Source organism: Amphiprion ocellaris, chromosome 7 (genome assembly GCF_022539595.1).
Source record: "Amphiprion ocellaris isolate individual 3 ecotype Okinawa chromosome 7, ASM2253959v1, whole genome shotgun sequence".
Taxonomy (NCBI): Eukaryota; Metazoa; Chordata; class Actinopteri; family Pomacentridae; genus Amphiprion; species Amphiprion ocellaris.
Window position 1 is genome coordinate 27867639 of NC_072772.1, and position 15326 is coordinate 27882964.

The 15326-nt window shown below is 43.1% G+C and overlaps 1 protein-coding gene across 9 annotated transcripts in view; it reads left to right on the forward strand.

Annotated features, from left to right (window-relative positions):
* Window positions 1–15326, forward strand: part of robo1 (roundabout, axon guidance receptor, homolog 1 (Drosophila)) — a 234593-nt gene that overhangs the window by 177916 nt on the left and 41351 nt on the right. For all 9 annotated transcript variants that reach the window (XM_023274743.3, XM_023274745.3, XM_035950236.2 and 6 more), the window contains one exon: window positions 10422–10579. In XM_023274743.3, coding sequence (XP_023130511.2) covers window positions 10422–10579 — 158 coding nt within the window. The remainder of the gene's footprint in view (window positions 1–10421; window positions 10580–15326) is intronic.

Consider the following 15326-nt stretch of genomic DNA (forward strand, 5'->3'; position numbering starts at 1 on the left):
CTCTATATTTCTTTTTGGCACACTGTATCTGACAGCATTCCCTCATTCCGTTCCTTTCGGTATCACTTCCCACTGTAACAGATCCCCTCTTAGATAGGGATATCGACATCTTTTCATCTTCTTAGGGTCCATCTGGGAGAGTTTAGGGTCCATGTGGAAACCATTGAACTGATCAGAGAAAGATGTGCCCCTCTGGAACCGCAGCATATGTTTGGAGACCGGTGCCCCTATTTGCTTTGTCTCACCCTCTTTAACATTCTTGTGCCCTATATCTCTAGAGGACCCCCCATTTCACCACTTTACTTACCCTCTTCAACCTCTTCCTCTCTTTGTCCCTCTTCCTCCTTCCTTCCTTCCCTCTTCTCCCTGTCTCCCCTGTGCCTGGTAAAGTGATTGGAGAGGGATCAGGATGGTGGAAATGAAAGTGGCCATGACGAAAGGCTGAGGGATCTGCTGTAACATTACATTGGATCCCCTTGTGTTTTTTCCTTCACCATTTTCCTCTGCGCCTGCCTGTTTCCCTCCACACAGCCGCTATCATATTACTCTTCCCCAGTCACCTCCGCAACAGCCGCTGATGTAATCCTAGTTTATGGTCCCGTCCCAACCAAGACACACTGTTTTCCACAACAATCGCTCACTCCTACTGTTTCCTAAATCTCTATCACATTAGACTTTCATTGGAAACTAAGTGTATTTAGGTAAAAGTTCCATTGCACCAGTTTGACATCAAAGGGAGACTTTGAGCTTTCCTGCTTTGAATTAGTTTGTTTGACATGCTGCTGCAAAGACATCCGCACACTGCATGTCCACTGGATCTCATTAAGCATGCATTAATAAGGCTTAGTCTAAACAGACTGGCAGCATAGTCATTTGGGAAAAGTAAAACACAAGCAAACACACCTATTTGCACAGACTCAAACATGCTAAAATCCACCATATTGCAGCAGTGCAAGTTGTAATATATCAACCAGTGAAGGGTCCAGCTAACCAGGAGTCATACAATGTTTGTGATTTCCATTATCTCTGACATGAAACATAGCCAGAGCCAGTTATTGTAAATGGCTCATCTCTTGCTCCACATCAGGATCTCATTCCCCCTGCGATGGTGCTGTTTTCATAGCACTGCTGCAGAATATCACTGTATCAGTCTCCGCTGTTTGTCGATAATATAGCTTTGTTTTGGGAAGACGAGCAAGAGAGCAGGGAGTGTGCAGTTATCTGGTTGTGAGATCTAGGAATAATAGAGAAGTGAAAAGATTTGCAGCAGATGTTTGCGTTCAAAAATTCTCTGATGAGGGCAAGCAGCGGGTCAGATGTCTTTCTGCAGGAAAGCGTGCTGTGTTTATGGATGTAATTTCTCCGATGGTGTGAGTTAGCGAGCTGACAGGCTCCTGTTACAGGACTCCTTCCTGCTCAGGATCATGAGTTGCACCCTGTGCAAATGAGTCCATATCATTGCATGTCACATCACATTAGGAGCATTTGTGATGGCTGTGCTGTCCTGACTGGTACTAATTCATTTATCCATTACTGCATCTTCCTCCTCCCTCCTGCATTCTCTGTTCTTCTCACACACATGCTACACAGATGAACACACAAATAAACACACATGTAAAAACAGACAACCACACGGATCTCGGTTCCGCAGGAAGAAAAACAAGTTGCCTCACATCCCCTTTCACTCATACTCAAGGGTCCCGTGGCCGGTCTGGGCCCTACACAGCTTCTTTGTCATCATAGAGCCGAGGAGGGGTCAGATCAGGAGGAGCAGGGGGAGAGCCGATGGGGCTCCCGGGGCCAGGAATGTTAATTGGGAAGATTGTTTTAATAAGGTCCTCATCTTTGCAGATGCTGGGAGAGGGTTAGCTGGTTGGGCCACACAGATGGGCGGGCAGCTCACAGTGAGATATTGTCAAGAAGCATAACTGACACAATGTGAGGAGAGCTGTATAAAACACATAGAGGGATTTAAGCACAAGTGGATAAAGATATTCCATGGCTCTTGGCGTGTTTACGCCTGCTTTTCTGGAGGTAAAGGGATTTACTGTAATGAGCATTCTGTGGTGACAAATGTGCGATCTGCATATCCTCACCACTTCTGTGTTGTGTAAAATCCCATTACACTGTGAAAACTCAGACTAGCACAGTCTAGACTTACTACAGACTGAGAAGAGAGAACAGCAGTGAAAGGAGTGAAATGTATAGAGGCAAAGAAACTGAAGAGTTTATTAAGGGTCATTCACCCAAACTGGAAAAAAAACCCTACATATTTTATCCTCTATTATCAGTGTCTAGCCATGCAGATAGCTGTTTTTTTTTTTGTTTTTGGTATCCATCTCTGACATTTCTGCCACTATTCCTACATGAAGAAAGTGAATTTTGTTTGTGGCTCACAGCAGTTAAGAATTTCATTTTTAAAGAATTCAACAGCATCATCTCTTTCCAGGATTACTATCCCATCAATCTGCATAATCCACAGAACCTGCAAGTTTTCATTTTTTTCCTTACTTTAAATGAGTCCTCAAAGACTTCAAGCTTACTCTGAAGCTTGTCAGTCATAGTTATAATAACGGACACGTGGCAGGCTTAGAGAAAGACATTGTGTAGATATCGAATTCTGAAACATGTTTTGAGCCCTTTTCAGCTTTCCATAAACCACCAATGTTGCTTAGAATGTGGAGAGTTTCTGTGTGATATTCTAAACCATGTAGAACATTTGTCTTCTTATGCCTTCGAGATTTGCTTGGATGCCATAATCACATTTTATTGTGTGTATACTGTACACGCGTTTGCAAGAAGCTCATTATAGACCATCCACAGTGCACAGAGGGCAGAAAAGGCTGTGAACTAAGCCGCATTGCCTCTGTTGTCTGAGAGGGCGAAAGAGTCAAAGAATGAGTGAGCACACTTTACAGGTGTACTTGTTTGTGTGTATGATAGTGTTACATCTGCTCTTTTGTATCTGCATGCAGAGAGCTGCAGGCTCCAGGCGATACAGTGAGTGGTGAGAGCTAAGTTAACAATGTTCTCGGTTCCTCCTCTTCATGAAGGAGTAGGCAGCAGAGCTCCACCTGTAGACAAGATTTAAAACACCAAAAAGAGGCTTTATTCATTCAGCCTACACTATTGTATCTAAAAGTAGAGCCCAGTTTAAAATGGCCTGCCAAATGAGGACGTATTATAACCATACGGATAGCTTTGTTTTGACTGCTGCACTGTTGCTGTAGTCATTAAGTCATCTTTTCTTGCAAGAGCAGTGCAATTCTCCACTTGTAAAGTGTGTTTATTTACCTGCTTCTCCCACCTTTATCCCCCCTCATTATTATTTTTACTGCACTGTGAAACTGCTAAAGCACTCTTAAAGAATGGAAACAGAATAAATTCCAGTGGCATCAGGTTTACGTAAATGTGGAATTTTATATTTAACTTTGCCAGCGCTTAATGAGAAAACTATATGTGGCTGAGTGTATTTTGTGACCGCCATGTTTAATACTGTGTTTCCACAACAGGTAACAGTCTTTTATTGAGAATCAACACAGCCCGAAAATCACTTTTGCATGTGCACAGAGTGTTGATCTGTCAGAAGCTCACAAATCCAAAAATGGCCCCTCTATGTCTTTTTAAATCATTAAATTCAAATGTGATAATCCAGTACAGATGTTTATTACAGATTTTGCATCGTGTTGGCGGGTGTTCCTATCAGGATTTTATGGGATTTGTATTTTTTACCTTTTTACAACATTTTTTTGGACGCACAGAAAGAGAGCAGCGCTTCAGCTGTGTTTTTTTTTTTTTTTTTTTTTTTTTATTCTCTGACATTCCTGCCTGTGCAGCTCCGGCACTCGAAACACTCTTTATTTTAGTCCAACTCCTGCTCACCCACCACTCCAATCAAACAGGCTCTGTTTATTGAACTATGAGGTGCCAAGTCACTCACTCACTCAGTCACTCACATAAACCTGCCTCCCTGCTGCCCTCCGTGCCTTTCGCCGTGTTCGCCAAACGCCATCTCTCCCTCTCCAAGCCTGACGAGAAGACTTATGACCATTTAAACAAACACAGGCACTCAATGGCCTCTCTGTCTGTGCGGCTGTGGGGCCGAATTTCCCTTATGTGGTGTATGTGTGTGTGTGCATGTGCGTGAGTGTGTGTGTGTGTGTGCAGATGTTTGTGCTTCTTTATGCACAGACATAATTGCTGCTGGATACTAATGCACATGAGGGCTACATGTGTGTAACGCAGAGGATGAAGCACTGAGATTGAACCCTCTGCACTCGGCAGCCTCTCTGGGACAGAGCAAGTGCAGACATGCCCTCTGCTGTGCCACTGAAAGGTCCACGCTGCCATCTGCCCGGGCTGCCAGTGCCAGGTATAGGCTGTAATCACCTGGCACTGCGCAGCTTAAATGCCTTCACCCCCTCTTGCAATTCGCTCATCACACACACATCAGCAGGGCCTGGTTCAGTTCCCTACATGGCGTGGTTTACATTTGTATCCGTAATAGAACATGCACTCATTCCTTTAATTCTGATGAAAACACACTGTCATCTGATCCCCGACTGCTGGGATTTCTTCAAACGTACAGTGTTTCTTTGAGCTTTTATGCCGTAGCAAGTCAGACATGTTGAGTGTCTGTTGTTTATTTACTAATGAACTCACTTAGTTTATTGTTCCATCTCTTTTAGTTTACATGAGTTAGTTTTCTCTCTGTTCAGTGACATGACATCACATCTGAGTAAGCACAATGACCTCATGACATCCCGGCTGTGCAGGTGCAAACCCTAAAGGCCGGCGGGGGTAACAGTCTGTCTGCTCTTGTTGACATATTTACGGGTTTCCACAAGATATTTTGTGGTCAAACAGGCACTTAGGCTGTCAAGCGTTTTTAACTGATGTGACTCTGCAGATGTGACCTCATATTGAGTGTCACGGTTGTCTTGAGAGCGTCTATTGTTTTCTAAATCCGGAATCTATAAATTAAATCCTATAAGAACTAAACTTTGTGATGGCTTTATTCTGATGTTATTTACAACTTCCCTGCTTGTCAGTTTTATCTCTGTATTTGTGCGTGTACATAGCTCTCTAGTTTATATCTATAATCGTCTGTGCTGGGCAGTATTACAGGCATGGTCAGTACAGCTTGCAAGCTGCCAGATTGCTGGATAGGATAGAGTGTCTGCATGGTGGGCAAGAGGGCATGAGCTCAGAGCAGAGGAACGAGAGCCAGATTGAGAAAGAGCGAGGAGTCTGCTGTGTCCAATCTCCTCTTTCTGGTTGTGGGGTCAGAGGGGGGAACAAGAAGGAGGGAGGCGGTGGTTCTCCGAAATATAGCAGGAGTCCTGTTATATCTTGACACCCACGAGCAAAACTGTAGATATATGCTGTGCAAACACACACATACACTGTACGCACGCCTCTGGCAAATTATCCACCTGCAACAGCCTTTGCAATAGAGTGCCATGGGTTAACACACCATTGCTATGAGCCTGCCTTTGAAGTGAGCTGCTCAATGTGTGTGAGCTGAGACAGAGGTAAGATAAGGGGTCAAATACTGAGAGGGGAGAGAGAAATTTAAAGACAAAGTGGGAGATACATTGAGGGAGGTGTTTGTCTCACAGGACAGAGCTGGAGGGAAGGTGAAGAACAAGAGTATAGAAGCTACACTGTGAATAAAACAGGTTTTTGCTCAGGGCATAAACATCACCCATGAAGGGGAAGAGGAATTATGTTGTACATTAAGTAGAAATGGGCTGGAAGAGAGCTCATCCAAAGTAAGCCCCGTTTTAATGCACATAAATGTGTTATTTGACCAGAATAGGGCAGATGTTAAAATGCTGAATATGCAAGTTTTCTAAATTCCTTGTTGTGACATTTTTCTTGGGTGTATTTTTATTCTGGTATTAAATGGACATTAATGTCTCATTACTGAATCATAGACGTCCTGACAGTAAATACTGCTGCAAAGAAACATGAATGGGAGCGAAAAAGCAACTTTACTACAGCTGAGGATTTAAGTAGTCACATATAAGCATGAACATCTGGGGCTGCTTAACCACTTGATATTTTCTTACTGTTTGTTGTACTGTGCATTCATCCCTGCCTAATATCTTCAGATAATATTTTATGATGTTTGATCCCCGATAGCCTGACATTGGTACAGCTTGTGAAGCAAACAAAGACCTTCAGGAAACCAAGAGGAGAAACAAAAAGGAAGCGGTGTTACATTATATATTGAACAGATTCTCTTTTTTCTTTTGCTCCTGCTATTCTTCTTCCTCCTTTTGGTTTCCTTTCTCTGGTCTTATCATTCATTCTGCTTGTATTATGGGGTTAGCCGTGTCCATGCTGTTTCAAGGAAAAAAATCCAAAGCCAAAGGCGAGACCCATGCTGCGCTCTGTGTCTCTGCAGGATTGACTCGGGGTACCTTCTGATAAACCTTTAATTCCCTTGTGGGTCTGTTTTTGTATCCTTCCAAAGATTTGCGGGGAGCTTGTTTTACTTGGTTTAATTTCCTCAGAACAAAGCTCATCTGATCTTCCCACCCAGACTTGTGTGTGGCATTAAGTCTTCATTTTCATTAATGTTGGAGGGGCAGCACAGGAATCTCATTTTAATTTGACATTTAAACATCTGTTTTCAATTTCCTGAGGAAAAGACAGTGTGTGTGTGTGTGTGTGTGTGTGTGTGTGTGTGTGCATGCATGTGTGTGTGCGCAGATGTGTGGGTGCACAGAGGGATAGCTTGTTGGGGTGATAAACCTGTGAGTTTTCACAGCCGAGTGCAACCATCTCAGCTGACCTTTAAGGGGAGGTTTGGATGTAAGAAATGATGGCAGCTAATTGCATCAGCACAGCTCCAGTTTGCTACCGTGGTCCTGAGGAGTGAGTATTATACACTACAGTAGATTGTGGTTAGACAAGGTTTGGCAGAGCCAACAGATGTTTGAAAATACAAACTAAGCCTCTGCTTCAATAGAAATCGTTGTGTTGTACGCAGTCGGTGAGGCATATCCGCCAGATGAGCTAGTATGCGTTTTGCTCTTACACCACTGAAAAGAAGAAATGCAGAATAGATCCCTTTACCTTGACAAAGCAAACTGATATCTGTCCAGGTCCGGATATCCACTCTGTTCCATCCCATCATCAGCATATTTGAGCAAATCCAGGACGGACAAAAAGGCGTCTTCATGCTGGGACCTGTGACTTTGGCCAATTTCCACATATTAAGCTACAAACTGAAAATCTCTCTGTACACACACACATACACACACACGTTGAGTTTGGCCTCCCTGTTAATAGCCCAGGAAATATTATCTGCTAGGGGACAGCTGCAGGCTCACTAGAGAGAAAGAATGGTAGAGTAGGCTCATTATCCCAAACACAGATACAGACCACACCACCACACACACACACACACACACACACACACTTTCAGGACAGCACAGTGTGAGAGCCTCCCTCTCAGTTTTTTTTAACTAATTCTGGGTCCCAGCACAGCAACAGTGAGGGCGAGCAGGGCCTTATGCAGTATGTATACAGGAAGGAGCAGCACTAGATGCCTTATTTAAACCAGTGGGGCCAGAGGCAAACGCCACAGCTCTGCATTTGACAGGGCTTCTGGCGAAAGAGTCGGGGCTTTGTACCCCATCCAGATCTTGGCCCGTCTGTCTGTCTGGCTGCCTCCATCCTTCTCCCTCTTCCTCACTCTGCCTCCATCCCAGAGGATTTTGTTTTCCACTACGCAGATGTTCAGGGCTGTCTGCTGTGCTGCACTCAGCTGTGTTTATAACAAAGAGGTGTTGGTTTGGAGGAGGAGAGAGGGCAGTGAGGTGGGGGAGTGAGTGCTGTTGAGGAGGGGTGGAGGTCACAGCGCTGTTGGTGTAAACACTGAGTGATGCCAGCTCTCCCGCGGGCCTCCAACAAGTCAATACGGCATCTCTCTCTTTTTTTCTTGTACATCTTTTAATGTCCACATTTCCCTTTTTTTTTCCCAGAGGGATGGATGCATATGAATGTTAGCTGAAGGAGTTACAGTGAGGCCAGCAGGGGAGGCAGAGACCCACTGAGAGGAGGCGATGTGCAATTAATGTCCCAGTTAAAGTTACTGAGCACGCTCAACCACGCATTTATCATAGGTTCTGGATTAGCCACGAAGGAGAAAAAGAAAACTCTTTTGATTTCTTAATTGTGTGTACTCTTAATTAGCATGATGCTTATTGTCTCCAATTGCATGTTTACACATTTTACTAATTGGAAAAAATACAGACAGATGTTTACACATTGAAAAAACCCTGAAATTTTAATTATTATCTGAGCCATGGCTGACAACAGCATCTTGCTACAATGGTTGGCTCACCTTGATGCTCAAGGCTGACTTCTACAATAACCTTGTTCAGCACAGGTTGATTTTGTGGATACGAATGGAGACAGTGTTTCTTCAGATGCAGCTCGTGCTCTAATGGATCGGATGTTTGGTATTTACATTTAAATTCCTGCATGACTGGATCTGCTTTTAAGCGTACAAAGTGAACTCACCGCGCAGCTGCAGAGCGGAGTTTGAGATGGATCAGAGGGAGTTCAGGAAATGAAGGAGTTCACACACATAACTGCTTTTGTATGCAACGAACTGTGAATATATCTGTGGATGTACGCCTCCTCCTTAACAGTGGCAGCAGCATATGAGTCAGAAAATATCCAATGAATCCTTTTGCTTTGTTTCTGATAAACTGTGTCCCATGCTAAAACTGTACTTCAGGACTTAGTTATTAAAGCCTATCTTCCTAAAAGACAAGGTTTCTACAACTAGATTGAAAACTCAACTTTACAAGAAACAGAGCAGCATCTGAGCTTGCCAATGACTAATTAAATGCTTAAAGGGTTTAGCCAGGAATTTGTAGGCTGTCAGTAGGTGAGGGGTCCTTCGGTTAGCCAGACTTTGATCTGTGACTGAGGTGACTTCAGAGCGAGCTGAGGAGCGTGAGACAATAGACTGCAAGAGCTTGCTGTTATCCCCCAAACACACACAAAATAAATCACAATGACTTTACCATACATGCAAAAAGATAGCAATTCATTTACTCAGACTGTGCTGACCTTGCATACTGTGTGTGTGGCCTGATTTTCAGAATACAAGCCCTGTTTTCATATGTTTTCTATGTATATGCAGTGGAGCTGGGAAAATGATTACTGGCACACTGTCTACGGAAGAGGAGCTTGTTGCTTTTTCATTACTTTCTTCCCTCTCAATAAACCTCCAGTTTATCTTTAACGCTGCAGATATGGAGTTCAGTGATATGCTACTCCTCTGCCCCTCAGAAGGTGCTTATGCATTGATCTGCTTTGTTGCGGCTACCGGTTAGTAATGATATTAATGTGACATTCTGAAAAGGCAGGCAGGCGAAGACTAATGATTTTAGGTGGGGCTGGAATTGTAATTTTGCATTCGGCTCCAAATGAAAATCAGAATTGCTCAGTTCATCTTTTTAACTCATCTATTCAGTATCAAATTTGTATCAACAAATTCGACCTGAAAATGAGAGGCTGTGGAACTCTTGTATCCAACTAATGAAAATCTATGGCTGTGTCATCGTTTTTAAAGCACGTCCAGCAAGGAAAATCAATGCAAATAAGAATCATATCCTACCAAAGTCCTTACCGGGAGGGGAATGGTAGATTGGATCTAATGTAGATTTTCAACCATGTCAAGACAGAGCGGCTGTATGAGCTTAGCGGATGTAAATATGGAGTGTCAGGGAGAGATGAGGAAGCAATGATGGAGAGGTGATGATCAGCGAGTGTGTGTGTGTGTGTGTGTGTGTGTGTGTGTGTGTGTGTGTGTGTGTGTGTGTGTGTGTGTGTGTGTGTGTGTGTGTGTGTGTGTGTGTGTGTGTGTGTGTGTGTGTGTGTGTGCGTGTGCGTGTGCGTGTATGTGTGTGTGCATGATTATACGTAGGTCTGTGTGGTTCAGTCAACAAATAGGAAGGTCATTGCTGTTAGAGATGCTGGTGGCCACACATATGTGCTCCTCATTGCAGCTGTAAAGCTTATTGACAGTGAGGTCACATGGGACAAAGCAGGTCATTAAAAATTGAAGTTGGATATGTGTAGTATATGCAGTAGCCTACACTATACATATGTTTCTTATTTTGTCAATACTGTACCCTGAATCGTGTAGCGATATGTTACCGACATTTTGTCATTCATGCGCAACTAATTATGTGTGTTAAAACACCTTGACTGCTGTTTTACAAGCTTCAGCTGTATAAATGTAGCAACAGCTTTAAGGGTTTGACTTTTTTTTTTTTTTTACCGTGAAATCATTTGCTTCTCTAACTATTCCTTGCTGTATTTCCCCCGAAAGGAGGACATGTTGACATTTTGTTAATTTTTTTCTTCCACTTTTTTCTGTTTTCTTGTAGTTCTACGTGATGACTTCAGACAAAACCCGGCAGATGTGATTGTGGCAGCAGGAGAGCCAGCGGTCTTGGAGTGTCAGCCTCCTCGTGGGCATCCTGAACCCACCATATCATGGAAAAAAGATGGAACAAATATTGATGACCGAGATGAGAGGATCACCGTAAGTATTCTTTTCTCTGTAAATGACAGTAACTTTATTATTGTTATTGCTGACATGTAATCTAGCAATTTCTAAAGTCTGCTCTGTATAATAGGATGAAAAGTTTAAATGTGCGAGATGGAATGACCCAGTGGTGCAGGTCAAGTCATTACCGCCACTTCAGAGTTCGTTGAAAGATTGATCTGTTTGGCTCATTATCCACATACAGCCATTCCCAAACCCAAAACAACCCACTTTGGTGGCTACAGCCCTTAATAACTGAGGTATAGAATTAGTCTTGCTCCATTAGTCAGCAGCAGTGCATTGATTAGGGACAGCCTGCTGATGAAATCAATCAGGAGGAGCGTAGATCAGGAAGGAGAAATGAGCTGACCAGAATCAAAGAGGAGAAAGCTGGACTCAGCAGCAAGCAGCGGCTGCAGAATCTGGACAACTATCTGCATTTGATTTACACTGAAACCACCAATTATTCAGCTTTAATTAAAAGAGCAGCATAGCCAGCACTACAGTATCAATCAGCTCTACGTGCTTGCTAACTAAAGATATGTCTTGAATAATTCTAGCTAAAACTGTTTTAAACAATCACACTTTGTGTCTATAGTAGTTGTTCTTGAGCTGGAAGAGACTTTCTGTTGTGTTTTGTCATGCGGATTGTATGTGTGCTTTATGGCTCAGACTGTAGGAGTTTGGTGTCAATTTATGCCTGTTTCACTCCTCCTGATAATTGGAGGAGAAATCTTGCCTGAGTTTTTGATCTAACCTGATGTTCGGGCCAGATTATTTGGTAATTTTACAGGTCAAATCTAAAACCTTCTGACCACATTGTATACCCATCCTTGAGGCCACCATTAGGTAGCATATGAATATTAATATATACTAACTTTTCAACCCTTTTCTCATCCAGTCTTGTCATTTAGCTATCTGGTTTTGTTTTTTTTTCTCACTCCAATGTGTTATTAGCATTACAGCAAGCAGTCGTACCACAGTCTCCATTTTATTTACATCTGTTTTCCCATGAGACTGCATAAAGTGGTGCACCGCTCCTTAATTGCTTCCTCTGGCACAATAATCTGAACAATATCCTGTAGTGTGTGGTGTGCCATTATTTTTCAAATCCTACATTGTGTGCATGTCTGAGATTAGAGAGGAAAATATCTGTGATGTTTCTTTTCTGCTTGTGTGTGATGCATCCTGAATTTAAAATGTGTTTCTATTGTAAAACCCCTGTAACCTGAGCCTGAGCACTGAAGAAGTAAACGTTCTTACTGAGCACTCAGCTAACACCAGCAGCTAGTGAGTAGGAAGTAGTTAGCAGTGGGTCTGGATCACTTCTGACCAGTCTAACGTGAGGTTTAAAGTTCTGGATGCATATTTTATAACTGTTGAGCAGTGAAATACTTTGGCCCACCAAATGCTGACGATGTTCAAACTTCATGTTGCAGTCATGGAAAACGAAATCTCCACCAGATAATAAATCCAAGGCATTAATAAAGATGTTTCGCTCTGTATGCCAGTAGCACAGTGGTGAAAACCGGCTTGAGTTAGTTGTGTAAAATTCGCTTTCATTTTTGGGCAAGTCAGAACACTGATTTATCATCAGTGGTTGACTTTAGTGGAGAACTGGACAGGACTAAACACAGTTTTGCACAGTAAGGGCCAATAGAGGTTGGACACATCGAGCATTTAATGCAATTGAAACTCCTGGAACTATTCTCTGTTTTCTTCTAAGCTGCAGAGACAGGAGATTAAGAGTCCGTGTCTGGGCGCTGAGCAGCATAATTGAAAGAAACAAGCGCATAATCAAGTGTAATGAGAATTAAATCATATCTGTCCCTGAGTTAAGTCAGTCACTAATAAGCATGAAACCTTTTAGCCACATGGTGAACTCTTGTTGACTGGAGGAATTTACAGTCGCGCTTGTGTTATTGACACATTCATATCATGCATATGTGGTCTATGTATGCACAACACCTTCATCAGTGTGCACAGAGCAAAATGCACCTTCACATTCTCTCCTAAACTGGTACTAACACTTCATCATGGGTAGTTGATCATTTGTTAAAAAAAAAAACAAAAACAAAACAAACAAAAAAAACCCCAATATCAATTTATTTCATTTAGCCTTTTTTTTAAAACCTAAATGCTGTTAACTTTAAAGCATCAAAGGACTTTGAAGACAAAGCAGTCCTGTTTCATCTTAATGTAATGCATGACTCACACACATGTCCTTTGCAATAATTACACTTTTCTCTCAAAACACAACACAGACACACTCTATTTGTGCCTTATAGAAATTACTTCTGAAATGCACTCATGGAGGAAGTGCTATTCTCACTGTATATGTGTTTTTTGTGCACTGATGGGTGAAATCCTTTGAGTAAATGCTGGGAATACTGCTGCTGTAGCACAGGCTAAATGACTCAGAGCTGCGTCCTTGTAGCCTGAAGCGGAGTTGGGCCTTCTGTGGAACTGAAAACAGGGTCTGGACCAGCTGGTGTTGCTCACTGTAAACTTCCTGTCAAGCACAAACCTCACAGACTGAGTGTTCCCAAATGACCACTTTAAAAGTAGTGCTAGACGTCATGTACGACCACCTAAATATGTGTAATCAACTGTGGAGACAGATGGGAGTCTGAACGGTGTCCTGTGGAAAAACGACCACAGGTCAAGTTGTATTAGAAATAGGACAATCATGGGGCGTTGTCCAGAATTTGTTTATGGTCCAGTAAATTTTTTCTGAGTGAATATAGGACTGTAAAGGGGGAAGCAAATCTTTTTAATGTGATGAACAGCTGAGCTCGTCAAAGGTGCCCCCCTTATCCAGCCGGCATCGTTATGTTTGGTTCAGTTCATTTCTTCTACCATGCGACATGCTGAAACGTGCAGTCTCCTTGGTGATCTCTGGTGATCAGAGCAAGGTCCCAAACCACCTGCAATGGGGATTTTCTCTTTGCACTGCACTTTCCTGGCACGAGATGGTTTGGATTTTCTAGATACAGCATAAAAAGGAGGGCGTGAACTTTAGAGAGGAAGAAATATTAAAGTTGACTCTTGTGTTTTTCTGTCTATTCAAGTCAGCTATGTGTAAACACCAGTGACATGCTGTGCGCCATGTCAAATATATTCATGACTTCATGTGGGGCATTTGTAAAAGGTTTCCCACAGAGTCATAAAAAGTGGGGTTGGTCAGTAATGCTGGTGTGCTGCTAGCAGCAGCTGGCCACATTCCTCCTGACTTTGTCTAACTGGTCTTTTAGGGACAATGAGAAAAGGATAAATAAACAGAAAAAGGAAAAAAATCCCAGTATTTAAGCCCAGACCATTGTCTGCCTGGAGCAAGAGTCTGTCGGCAGCATCATAAATGGCTAAAATGCAGCACATTGTCCTTCCTCTTTTGTGCAATAGTTGTGGCTAATTATCAGCCTGGAAAATGAACTGCTACGTGAATACCAACAGAGTTGGTGCTGAATGGAGGCTTTTGCATTATCAGCATTGCCAAATGACACGAGACAAAAGGCAACAGGATAGAGCCATCTCCCTGTAATGCAGGGATAATGGTCAGATTGTTGGGGCTTTCAGCAGCCTGTGCGCTGCACTGTGTTGTGTTGAGAGGATATGCGTGCAGAGAAAAAGAGGACTGCTGCTGCATTCATTTACTTTAGCCAGCTCTCAGAGTCCCTGCTGCTCTGGCACTCCAAATATGCCTGTGGAGAATGGGAAACTGCGACAGAAACACAGTGGTAGGAATATGGATGGAGTGGACGGGGTCTTAAATGGATCCTCATGTCAAAGCCCTGTGGAACCAACAGTACACCCCCCTCTTTCTCTGCTGCATGGTCTGCCCTGACCTTGGGCCTTTGTGAGTGTCACAGTGTTTTAGCTGTTAAGCCTTTCTTCAAACAAACAGTAACATAATGATACTTCAAACCCCTCCAGCACCACAGGGTGCCCTAAATAAACCAGCCTTCCACAGCCTCTTCAAGTCCCTCTGCCTCCTGCTTTACCATGAATATTAAACAGGAGTGAAGGGCTCAGGAATGCCTCAGAACCTAAAGAATGTGACCGTTGTCCAAAGTTGTCCTTGAAGAATCTTAGACTTATCCAGGCAACTTCATAAAAACTGATGAAAACATACTGTATGAGTATGTGAAGTGCAGCGATGTAGATTAACGGAGACATCATGGCATGCAAGTGAACACACGTGTAAGAGGGATTAACATGGTAGTCTTGGACAAAGCAGATTTTTGCAATATTGTGTGTCAAGTTCTCTGTCAGTGGTTCTCTAATGAGGGTATCGATTACATGCTTGCAGGGGGTGGTCCTGGTCTTGCAGGCTCATGTGTGCATTTAAAACCTTGAGCTCTATCAAGGCACAGAGATCACTGGTGCACAGTACTATTGTCTGCGTCGGTGCTGACTGGCATGGCTGTCAGCTGAGAGCAGGGCTGAGAGGCCTGTGCTGGGGCTGGGGTTGCTTTCTGACTGCTTGAGAACAAAGCATCTCCTCTGGCCTGTAATCAAAGCCCTGGGAAATAACAGACATGACATTCACCTGGACAAATACACACTAACAGCTGGGTGTGTGTACTGTTCATGTGCATTTGAGTGTACAGTATGTTCACTTGCTCTTGTATGCACACACTGACAAAAAATGCACAAAACCTCATTCCCCACAAAATAGTAGACAGAACTGTCCTGATGCTCTTTGAGATGACTGGAAAAATGCTTGCAGTCCAGCAGTGCCTCA